Genomic DNA, 12,602 nt, shown 5'->3' with positions numbered 1-12,602 from the left:
CCCAGTTTCTTTCACGTGGTGTGGAACTGCCCTGTTATTTCGACATAATAGGAGGAGGCGCTGGCCCAGCTCAGAAGTGTTATGGGCTGGACCCACAGCCCACCTCACAACAGAAGAGGAGAATAGATTTAGTGGAATGGGCAGAAGCAGAGGAAGTGCATATGAGAAAGGCCCAAAGAGGTGAGCGGGTGGCGGGTGACCTTATCTCATGGGGCACCATGATACAGGCCTTAACGGACCCTCCCGATGCCAGGACTTCCTGAAGAACACACTAGACACTGACAAATAACTTGTGTGACGAGCAGAGGGTGGGGTGGCCGGATGGCGGGCGGGTCAGATGCCTGAACTGGGTGGGGGACTGGCTGATAGCATCTGCCTGAGTACAGAAAGAAGGTTTGCGGAGATAGCACTTTGACTAGCTGTCTGGATAGGAGCATCGGGGGTGGATTTTAGGTTCAAGAAACTGTTGGGTTTGGAGAAATGCAAAAAAAAAAAAAAAAAAGCTATTTAAAAAAAATACCTAATGGAATGTACTTCAACGAAGGACCGAGGGTAGGCTACACGTAAAGTAAAGCCTATTCTTTGAATCCTGGTGCAATCATAAATGGCTAGGCATTATGTGTTAGAGGTAATATTGGTTGCCACTGGTGTCCCCATCCTATAAAATGTCCTATAAATGATTCTGTTTCAGGCGATCAAAAGTTTCAGGGTAGCTGGAGTAAGAAATCAAGGCTGAATCCTGGAGATGGAGGAGTTTGGAGGTGTTCAGAATATAGAATAACACAACAGTTGACACTTTATAACTTCGATGTCCAGTCAGTACTTTACTTCTTGAACAGAAAAAGGACTTAAATTTTAAGTAAAGTGGCAGAGATAATAAGTAATTTAAAGGTTCCTTCCCCTTCCGGAACCAAAGAGCAAACCTTGAAAGTATTATAGCTTTCTCAAGCTAGGCTCTAGAAGAATTAAGACTATGGTCAATTTTATTGTATGGGGATGCTTCAGCGGAACCAGCTTGAAACCGCACTAGGTGCTAATCACGTGAGAACAGTACTTTATATTTGCATTTTCATATGTCCCGGAACCTTTGCTCTTAGATCTTTAAATATTCATATCTCCAGTTCCCCTTAATGGATATTTGTCGTCTTGCTGACATTGTTTGTTAAAAGTTACTGTACATTAATAAATCAGAGTGGGATTTTTAACTTTTTAATTTAGTTGGCACTTCTAGATGCTTTCTATATTTTTTATATAAATTTGTCTGCGTTGTGCCGTAACTACCAGGGGTTGAGCTCATGTTTTAATTAGTCACTCAGAAAGCTATTTTAAAATACATATGCATAACGTCATTTAAAAAAATGTCTTCAACCCACTTTGGCATACTGCCATACTAGATGGTGCATGGATGAGTCTAAAATTGTAACACTCTTGAGAACTAAAAACGTTGCTGAAATTTGAGAACTAATAACACAGATATTGCTTAACCACCATATTATTGTGTTGTTTTCCCTAAAGGAAACTAAAAACGTAAACAGTGCACACAATGTAGTGGGGGAGAAGCTGATCATGGTAGAAGTATCTGTTTTACTACTTTAGTGTTTAATCTAACAGAGCACAAAACATAGGAGCTACCCTTAAAATAATGCAAAGTCTAAAGGAATTAAAGTGCGAGAGCCTTCCTTGCATTGAGGATATTCTAAGCATGCACAACCAGAGAACAGTCACTGTGGCATGCTCCTCTTAAAGCCAAGGACTTACTGTATTATTTTATAATGTATTGTTGGTGTTATGCCAAAATACGAAGTGTTAAATAGCATCAGACTAATCTAGGGTGTACATAACACAAACCATCACAATATTGTTAAATTAAGTATACATAGGTAATTCTAGATATATACTATTTTGAACATACTTACTTTCATGATAATCTTTGACAACATCTAAATTTCAATGGCAATATTTTTAAAGCGTTTCCACTTTATGCCAAACTCTGGTAGGCAACTCAACTTGACTTAGAATTATAAACAATTAAAGGCATGAATGGTTTAACGAGATACAGTTTTTAACACAAATATGTTAACGTGGTTGCAGTGTAGTGTTCAGTCACGCGTTTAATAAGAAGCTGATGAAATCTTGCTTCCTGTGCAGCTGCTGCAGTAGCACTCAGGAAACTTTCAGATGAGGGAAACTTATCAGCATCACTCAGGAAGAAACACGTGGCCCAATGAATGCACTTGTTGGCAGCTACCACATTCAAAAGTGTCCCAAAAGCAGTGCTCTTGTGTCACTGCTTACAAGAATGATGTGAACCAATAAAATAATTTTATAGTGAATTTCAATTTCAAGATGACCCAATGATTGTGCTGTTTCACAGCTTCAAAGTTCAAAAGGTAAAAGGAGTATGTTGCTTCGCGTCATTCGAGTTCAAGGGTTGAATTAATACAGCAGCAATCACACAGTTCAAGTTTGAGGACAGACAGTTATGGTGATAGCAGCTCTCTAAGTTTTTACCAAGCTGACAGACTCGGTTGAAAACTGAATAATACTACTAAGGGAATAAAACAATTGCTCCTGCCTGCGAATGAAACCTTTGAATGGTTTAGATAGTGACCCCCCCGCAATGTTGAATGTGCTAGGATGCTATAATAGAGGCAGACTGTGCCCTATATGTGTGACAAATAACAATAATTAAGGTCCCCTCATTCGATAATTAATCTTTATATCAAAGGAAGTTTCAATTTAGAACAATCATACCAACACTGACTTTCCAGTGCAGAGATAAATAGGAGATACTTACATATAATTCGTATGTGAAACAGCCAAGAGATGTTAGGACTTCTCTCCATCTGAACCGGGGGGAAAAGAAAATGTTTACTACATAAACTATGGGCAGGGATATAGAATTCTAAACCGAGTAAAGGTAAATCAAGTTTAGCATCTGACAGTCCTGGCATAAAGCCACCCCCTTGTGAACTCACAAACAATGCTGGCCACGTCATATCGCCAGGCTGCACAGCAACTCAACAGCTAACATGCAACATGTAAAAAAAACTTTGACAAACTAATAGATTTTGCATAGGCGAAACCTATTGGCTTTGCCAATGCTTGTTTTAATGCAGGCGGCCATGTGCAAATTATGTTAGTGATATGTGCTCATGCTTTTTGGATATGCTGGTTTCTTGTGTGTGCATATTTCTTAAGTTCACAAATTCCTTGCGCATAAGGTGATTGGGATTTGTACAGTGCACAGCTTGCTATTGGTATGACACTGCATTGTATACTGCTTAAAATTATTTATATTACATAATTCCATGTCCACATGATATTGTCAACAAAAACAAAAAAAATCACTTGTTGCCTCATCTCATCCCAACTACTCCTTTCTTTAGCCTTCCCTCCCTGTTTTCGTTGACCACAGCCAATTGATCTACACAAAAAAATATTTCAGATCTGGTGTGAAAGCAGTGCTCTGCAGTGCCAAAGGGCAACAGCTTGAAGAATGTCTCCAAACTACTCATACCAAAAAACTGAAAATTGAAATGGAAAAATGAAAGGGAAGAAAATTAGTTACTTACCTGTAACTGCAGTTCTCCAGTATTGGTATCTTTCATAGATTCACATGCTTGAATCATCCCCGTCGTCGAGGTGGGAGCCTCACGGTAAATTTAAATATATAAAAAGCAGTAAGTCAGTAAAAATAAAACCAGTAGGCCCAAGTAGGCCTCATAAGGTATTTTACAGTCTATCCACTTTGTTTTGTGAAAAGACCCAAACTTGAGTATCAACCAATCAGGATTCAGCCCCTCCCAAACACTCCCAACAGAGGCTGAATTCCCTCAGATTTTCTATTAGGAGTGTGAAGTTTAATATCTGTATAATAGGGGAGCCTCTGAGGGGAGGAGGGTGGGTCGCATGTGAATCTATGAAAGATACCAATACTGGAGAACTGCAGTTACAGGTAAGTAACTAATTTTCTTCTCCAGTATTGGATCTTTCATAGATTCACATGCTTGAATCCGAGTAACGAGCAGTAATGTTTTCTTACTTACTGAATTACATTGACTGTAATTCCATCGTAATTCTATACGTGATGTGATTCACATTAGTTCAGTTTTAAATATGCACTTACATATAATTATATTTATATTCACAAACATACGAATATAAAAGCAATAAAATGTGTGTGGCCAGAAATCCTGACACAGTTTATGCTATTATTATGGAGAATACGACACGTTAAACAGTAGAAGAAAATGAACCATTAATGACCATACCTCGAGTGTGGTGGTGGGATGTGTAAGAGGCTCACCTTAACGAAATAGATGCCTCAGCACTGCTTGTCCCACTGCTGTATCGACCTGGTTTGTCTCCTCTAGACAGTAATGTCTTGTAAATGTGTGTTGGCTGGACCATGTTGCTGCTCTACAGATGCTATGTAGTGGTACACCTGCAAAGAGTGCCGCTGAAGTGGCTACCGATCTTGTAGAGTGGGCTCTCACCTTGGTGTGGAGCGGCTTTCCTGCTTTTGAATGGCAGAATTGAATCGCCAGGCCAATCCATCTTGCTAAAGTCTGTTTGGACACCGCGTGTCCCTTCTTTGTTCCGCCGAACGCTACAAATAATTGATCCGACTGGCGGATGGCCTGAGTTTTCTGTAGATAAAACTTTAAACATCTTTTAATATCGAGAGAATGTAATGTTTTTTCCGCCACTGTTTGCGGATTTGGAAAAAAGGTTTTTAAGATGACTGGTTCATTTAAATGAAATGTTGAGGGAACTTTCGGAATTAATTTAGGATTTGTCCGCAGGATGACACCTGAGTTTGTAAACTGGAGGAACGGCTGTTTGATGGTGAACGCCTGAATGTCACTGACTCTTTTTGCCGAAGTAAGAGCTAACAGTAACGCTGTTTTCCATGCGAGGAATTTTAGGTCAGCTTTGTGGATCGGCTCAAAAGTAGCTTTCATGAGTTGCATCAACACAACATTCAATGACCATAGAGGCGGGGGTTTCCGAATTGGCGGGAAGACCCGAAAAAGGCCCTTCATAAATTGTTTGACAATTCTTGTGGAACACAAAGAGAGTTTATCTGGTGATCTGCGGTATCTGGAGATTGCCGCCAGATGTACCCGTATGGAAGAATATGCAAGTCCTGATTTTGCCAGGAGCAGGAGATATGGAAGTATCTGTTCCGGAGTAGAAGATAAAGGATGTATATTTTCCGCTGCACACCAAACACAAAACCGTTTCCATTTAAGTCTATAGGTTTTGTTGGTAGTGTCAGCTCTAGCTTTTGCTAAGATGTCTCTACACTCTGGGGAGATTTAGAGATTTAAGTATTCATTGTGTTCAGGAGCCAAGCCGACAAATGAAGAGACGACGGATGTGGGTGTGTGACTTGTCCCTGGTGCATCGTTAAAAGAGTCGGACTCTGTCTGAGTGGTAGATGTGGTCGTTCGGAGATCATGAGGAGCTCCGTATACCATATTTGTCTGGGCCATCTGGGAGCTATGAGTAGAAGTCGACACCCCTCCGTCTTCATTTTTCTGATGACTCTCGGAATGAGCGGGATCGGAGGAAAAGCGTAGGCATAAACTCCTGACCATCTCATCGAAAACGCATTCCCCCACGAATCTTTTTGGGGAAGCCAACTTGCGTAGAACTGGCATTTCTTGTTCTCGAGAGTGGCAAATAGGTCTAAGTTTGGTTTGCCCCATAATAGAAACAGGCCATTGAGAGTTTTCTGGTCTAGCTCCCACTCGTGATAAGGAATTACTGTCCTGCTCAAGGTGTCTGCTAGAACATTGATCTGTCCTGGCACATGCTCCGCTTTTAGTGAAATATTGTGTTTGATGGCCCATGTCCAAATTTGTTGGGCTAGCTGCGAGAGTTGTAGGGACCTTGTGCCTCCTTGCTTGTTTAGATAAAACATGCTGGTCATGTTGTCCGTCCGGATTAAGACGCTTGAACATTGTATCTTTGGCAAGAAAGCTTTTAGAGCTAAGTGTATTGCTTTGAGTTCTAGATAATTGATGTGGAGCTGGCTCTCTTGCTGATTCCAGATTCCGCTGATTTGCAGGTCCTGGCAATGTGCACCCCATCCTTCGAGAGAGGCATCCGTTGTTACTATGTAACTTGGTGTTTGAAGAAGAAAAGACAGCCCTTTTGAGAAATTGGTTGGAGTCGCCCACCACCTCATAGTGTTCTTCATTAGAGGCGTTATGCGAATCTTGTCTTCGAAGGAGCCGAGGACCTGTGTCCATTGTATGTCCAATTGCTCTTGCAGGGGTCGCATATGGAGTCTGCAATCTGGGACTAGCGGAATGCACGATGATATCATTCCGAGCAATGATTTGTAGATGCGGACTGAAACAAACTTTTTTCTGGATAGGTTGTTTGCCAACGAGGTTAACTTTTGTTTCCTCTCGTGTGATGGGTACGCTTTGCTGCGTACTGTGTCCAAAATTGCTCCCAAGAAACTCAATTCTTGTTTGGGGTATATCTGAGATTTCTGGTAGTTGACTACAAACCCCAGGCTGTGTAACAAATGAAGGCAATAGGAAAAATGATTTGTTACTTGGAATTTTGAGGGTGCCTTTATAAGCCAGTCGTCCAGGTAAGGGAAGACCTGGATACCTGCCTGGCGAAGATGTGCTGCTACTGGAGCTAGCATTTTTGTGAAGATTCTGGGGGCTGATTTGAGACCGAATGGTAGAACCCGGAATTGGAGGTGCATACTTCCTACCCTGAACCTTAAAAATTTGCGATGGTTGCGATATATGGGGATATGAAAATAAGCATCCTGGAGGTCTAGGGATGCCATCCAATCGCCCGTGTTTAAGAGACGCAGGACATCCTGCAACGTTACCATCCTGAACGATTGTTTCTTTAGAAACTTGTTTAGTGCTCTCAAGTCCAGGATGGGGCGCCAGTCTCCTGAGGGTTTCTTGAGAAGGAAAAACCGGGAATAGAATCCCTTGTTCCTTTGAGATAAAGGGACTGGTTCTATTGCTCCTTTTGTTAGCATTATCCTTACTTCCCTGAGAAGTTGGCTCAACCTCAGAGGCGGTGTACCCGATGGTGGGACACTCGGTGGTGTTTGGATGAATTCCAGAGTATGACCTCTGGTCACCACATCTAGTACCCATCTGTCCGATGTTATAGCCTTCCACTTGGGGAAATAAGAATTGATGCGACCTCCGACCTTCAATATTGATTGGGGAGGTGTTGAGATTATCCGCTGGTCATTGCTTTCTGCCTGTATCTCTTGCTCGGGCAGCTCCTCTTCCTCTAGCCGGATGTTTGTAAGCTGCGGCTGGTGGTAATCGATAATGCTGCTGTTCGAGAAGTTTGTGGTGACTCTTCGCTGTCTGATGAAGGATGCTCTAAGGCTTTTTGTTTTTGCAGCCATAAGAGAAGTCTACCCTCTCGGTCTTTGAGGGTCTTTTGACTAAAGGTGCGACAGATTTTGCAGTCTCTCACCTTATGGTCTGGATGAAGGCAGTAAATACACTTCTTGTGGGGGTCATCAATATGTAGTCTCTTCTTCCCACAGTTGTCACAGTCTCTGAACAGACCCTTCTTTGCCTTTTCAGACATAGTAAAGTTGTAACTAGTTTCCTGAGAGAAAAAACAATCTTCAGTCAGAAAATAGGAAAAAAACTGAGCAGAGCTCAGGGAGACTCCCTTCACACGACGTGCGGTAGAAAATCTGAGGGAATTCAGCCTCTGTTGGGAGTGTTTGGGAGGGGCTGAATCCTGATTGGTTGATGTAGGAAGTTGGCTCTGTATGTGCTATTTCAAAGTAAGGAATAGCATGCACAGAGTCCAAGGGTTCCCCTTAGAGGTAAAATAGTGGTAAAAATAGATAATACTAATGCTCTATTTTGTGGTAGTGTGGTCGAGCAGTAGGCTTATCCAAGGAGTAGTGTTAAGCATTTGTTGTACATACACATAGACAATAAATGAGGTACACACACTCAGAGACAAATCCAGCCAATAGGTTTTTATATAGAAAAATATCTTTTCTTAGTTTATTTTAAGAACCACAGGTTCAAATTCTACATGTAATATCTCATTCGAAAGGTATTGCAGGTAAGTACTTTAGGAACTTCAAATCATCAAAATTGCATGTATACTTTTCAAGTTATTCACAAATAGCTGTTTTAAAAGGGGACACAGTGCAATTTTCACAGTTCCTAGGGGAGGTAAGTATTTGTTAGGTTAACCAGGTAAGTAAGACACTTACAGGGCTTAGTTCTTGGTCCAAGGTAGCCCACCGTTGGGGGTTCAGAGCAACCCCAAAGTCACCACACCAGCAGCTCAGGGCCGGTCAGGTGCAGAGTTCAAAGTGGTGCCCAAAACACATAGGCTAGAATGGAGAGAAGGGGGGTGCCCCGGTTCCGGTCTGCTTGCAGGTAAGTACCCGCGTCTTCGGAGGGCAGACCAGGGGGGTTTTGTAGGGCACCGGGGGGGACACAAGCCCACACAGAAATTTCACCCTCAGCGGCGCGGGGGCGGCCGGGTGCAGTGTAGAACCAAGCGTCGGGTTCGCAATGTTAGTCTATGAGAGATCTCGGGATCTCTTCAGCGCTGCAGGCAGGCAAGGGGGGGGTTCCTCGGGGAAACCTCCACTTGGGCAAGGGAGAGGGACTCCTGGGGGTCACTTCTCCAGTGAAAGTCCGGTCCTTCAGGTCCTGGGGGCTGCGGGTGCAGGGTCTCTCCCAGGTGTCGGGACTTAGGATTCAAAGAGTCGCGGTCAGGGGAAGCCTCGGGATTCCCTCTGCAGGCGGCGCTGTGGGGGCTCAGGGGGGACAGGTTTTTGTACTCACAGTCTTAGAGTAGTCCTGGGGTCCCTCCTGAGGTGTTGGATCGCCACCAGCCGAGTCGGGGTCGCCGGGTGCAGTGTTGCAAGTCTCACGCTTCTTGCGGGGAGCTTGCAGGGTTCTTTAAAGCTGCTGGAAACAAAGTTGCAGCTTTTCTTGGAGCAGGTCCGCTGTCCTCGGGAGTTTCTTGTCTTTTCGAAGCAGGGGCAGTCCTCAGAGGATGTCGAGGTCGCTGGTCCCTTTGGAAGGCGTCGCTGGAGCAGGATCTTTGGAAGGCAGGAGACAGGCCGGTGAGTTTCTGGAGCCAAGGCAGTTGTCGTCTTCTGGTCTTCCTCTGCAGGGGTTTTCAGCTAGGCAGTCCTTCTTCTTGTAGTTGCAGGAATCTAATTTTCTAGGGTTCAGGGTAGCCCTTAAATACTAAATTTAAGGGCGTGTTTAGGTCTGGGGGGTTAGTAGCCAATGGCTACTAGCCCTGAGGGTGGGTACCCCCTCTTTGTGCCTCCTCCCAAGGGGAGGGGGTCACAATCCTAACCCTATTGGGGGAATCCTCCATCTGCAAGATGGAGGATTTCTAAAAGTTAGAGTCACTTCAGCTCAGGACACCTTAGGGGCTGTCCTGACTGGCCAGTGACTCCTCCTTGTTGCTTTCTTTGTTCCCTCCAGCCTTGCCGCCAAAAGTGGGGGCCGTGGCCGGAGGGGGCGGGCAACTCCACTAAGCTGGAGTGCCCTGCTGGGCTGGGACAAAGGGGTGAGCCTTTGAGGCTCACCGCCAGGTGTCACAGCTCCTGCCTGGGGGAGGTGTTAGCATCTCCACCCAGTGCAGGCTTTGTTACTGGCCTCAGAGTGACAATGGCACTCTCCCCATGGGGCCAGCAACATGTCTCTGGTGTGGCAGGCTGCTGGAACTAGTCAGCCTACACAGACAGTCGGTTAAGTTTCAGGGGGCACCTCTAAGGTGCCCTCTGTGGTGTATTTTACAATAAAATGTACACTGGCATCAGTGTGCATTTATTGTGCTGAGAAGTTTGATACCAAACTTCTCAGTTTTCAGTGTAGCCATTATGGTGCTGTGGAGTTCGTGTAAAACAGACTCCCAGACCATATACTCTTATGGCTACCCTGCACTTACAATGTCTAAGGTTTTGCTTAGACACTGTAGGGGCACAGTGCTCATGCACTGGTACCCTCACCTATGGTATAGTGCACCCTGCCTTAGGGCTGTAAGGCCTGCTAGAGGGGTGTCTTACCTATACTGCATAGGCAGTGAGAGGCTGGCATGGCACCCTGAGGGGAGTGCCATGTCGACTTACTCATTTTGTTCTCACTAGCACACACAAGCTGGTAAGCAGTGTGTCTGTGCTGAGTGAGGGGTCTCTAGGGTGGCATAAGACATGCTGCAGCCCTTAGAGACCTTCCTTGGCATCAGGGCCCTTGGTACTAGTAGTACCAGTTACAAGGGACTTATCTGAAGGCCAGGGTGTGCCAATTGTGGATACAATGGTACATTTTAGGTGAAGGAACACTGGTGCTGGGGCCTGGTTAGCAGGGTCCCAGCACACTTCTCAGTCAAGTCAGCATCAGTATCAGGCAAAAAGTGGGGGGTAACTGCAACAGGGAGCCATTTCTTTACAGTTGATACTCAAGTTTGGGTCTTTTCACAAAACAAAGTGGATAGACTGTAAAATACCTTATGAGGCCTACTTGGGCCTACTGGTTTTATTTTTACTGACTTACTGCTTTTTATATATTTAAATTTACCGTGAGGCTCCCACCTCGACGACGGGGATGATTCAAGCATGTGAATCTATGAAAGATCCAATACTGGAGAAAAAATGAACAGGCACAAGAAGTCTAATCTCGGCCATCGCTCACTCCCTGTCCATCAGAACATGGCCGGCCTGCTCTCCATAATAATCAACCTTGAGGTTTTAGAACAAAAAAAAACAAAAAAAAGCAAAAAAGGGAGAAGCAGTGATGGGGGTGATATGTAGACAGGGCAAGGCGGGGAGGTGCGCCGGAGCAAGCAACAATGGGAGAAAGGAGATAGGGGAACAAGGTTGCAGCACTGACTACGGGTGTTTGGATTCAGCCTGCAAAACAAAGCATTCTTATGGACTGTTACAGTTGAAGAAAAAAAAAAAAAATACTCTGCAGGCGCACAGACAGGAAGCAGTATTTGGTTCACGCTCCACAGCATGGACAAACATTGAGCCAGGGAAGGGAGACAGAGAAGAAGAGGAGGCGCTGTCCAATAAGAAGCGACAAAACAAGAGCAACATGGGAGCCAACTAATGTTAAGTAAAAGTAATAATGGGCAGGCTCTTAGCCCCTTTCAAGATTTGCACTGTGCAGGTGAAACCTAAAAAGGAGTGGCAATAGATCAGTTATTATGATGGCTTAGTGTAGTGAAATATGTGTTTTGACCACTGACTTTGTGTTGCACCACTTCGCACCTGGATTAGCTGTCCAGTGTTCACCAGTTGCAGACTACATTTTGTATTCAGTTCATCTGCCTATTGACTTTATCGTAGCATTAGACACTGCCATGTTAAATCTGTTCATATTTTTCCACATTGTAAACTGTGCTTGTTTTCGTGCTTTTTCTCACCAAGGGCTTTGGTTGATAAGGATGTACTCAGACAGCAGGTAACGGTCTTGTTTTGATTTGACACCTTGGGATTGTGGCCAAACCCCAACTTATTATTTTCAAAGCAGACCTAAACTAGCCAGCATGTTTGAATTGCTAAATGAGGGTTTTTTTTCCAGAAAGCTGCTTCTGTTTTTTTAAAATATAAAAAGGCCCAGTGCGACAGTAAGAGTGGCCTCAATCAGGATTCTCAACGTCGATGCCTGATATCAGTCCCGTGAGGGTGGTAATCTCTTTCTCGCAGTTGAACGGGTTCATCGTCTTGCTGGCATGAGAAAGATGAAGAGCTTGGCAGGCCCTACAGTGATGCATTTTTACTTCATTATTTGCTTTGCATAATATAATATAAATACATATATTTGCTGTGTACATTGCAGTGGAAAATCCTTTTGGAATATTTTCCTTTCATTGCTGTGACTATTTTTAAACGTGTGCTTTCAACATGCTAATTTGCTTGTTAGGAACCTCGTGGAGAAATAATAAATGTCTTCTTTGAGCTGAGAAGTGCATTCCAGAGATTGTTTTGTCAGCTAGGTCATTAGTGAAAGCAAAACACAGTTATACAAAGCAGAGTAAGACTTCGTACAAAATGTATGAAACTTTTCATGCTCCTACAGGCAATAAAGGAGTGGATCAACACATGGCTGGTCTCTTTCCGCGGGGGTAACAATGTTCTTCTGAAATACTCCTGTAGGACATACACAAACTGTGGCAAGGCCTTTTGAGCCCCCATTGTCAGAGGGCACAATAGATGGTCAACACCCACTGATAACATACTCACGTAATCAACTCGGTCCTCAGCCAACCAATGGAAGCACTTGAGAAAAAGGAGGAGGGTGAACAGCGCAACAAAGCGGGGGCTGAAATCATCACGGAAGACAGTGAATGCAAGGCAGGTCTCTGTCACTGCATACCAGGAACGCTCCAACAGGTGCTGAAATCGAAGACATGATAAAATAAGTTAATTAGGAGAAATCAGCGTAAGGACTTGAGTCCCTCATGAGGTCATGCTTTTATTTAAGGATCAGTCAAAGACCCTCTGAATTGGATGATGGTGTTTTGCCAGCTCAATTACCTTCTCATGATGTAATGCCTCTGTTGTCCTCCCTCCCCTCTTTATGCCAAATCTG

General features: G+C 44.1%; 1 protein-coding gene across 1 annotated transcript in view; it reads right to left on the bottom strand.

Annotated features, from left to right (window-relative positions):
• Window positions 1-12,602, bottom strand: part of SYVN1 (synoviolin 1) — a 238,252-nt gene that overhangs the window by 186,142 nt on the left and 39,508 nt on the right. The window contains exons 4-5 of the mRNA XM_069208078.1: window positions 12,254-12,406; window positions 2,798-2,846 (exon numbers count right to left, since the gene is read on the bottom strand). Coding sequence (XP_069064179.1) covers window positions 2,798-2,846; window positions 12,254-12,406 — 202 coding nt within the window. The remainder of the gene's footprint in view (window positions 1-2,797; window positions 2,847-12,253; window positions 12,407-12,602) is intronic.

Source organism: Pleurodeles waltl, chromosome 9 (assembly GCF_031143425.1).
Source record: "Pleurodeles waltl isolate 20211129_DDA chromosome 9, aPleWal1.hap1.20221129, whole genome shotgun sequence".
Classification (NCBI taxonomy): domain Eukaryota; kingdom Metazoa; phylum Chordata; class Amphibia; order Caudata; family Salamandridae; genus Pleurodeles; species Pleurodeles waltl.
Note: the sequence above shows the minus strand (reverse complement) of the source record. Positions and strands in the feature narration are given on the sequence as shown.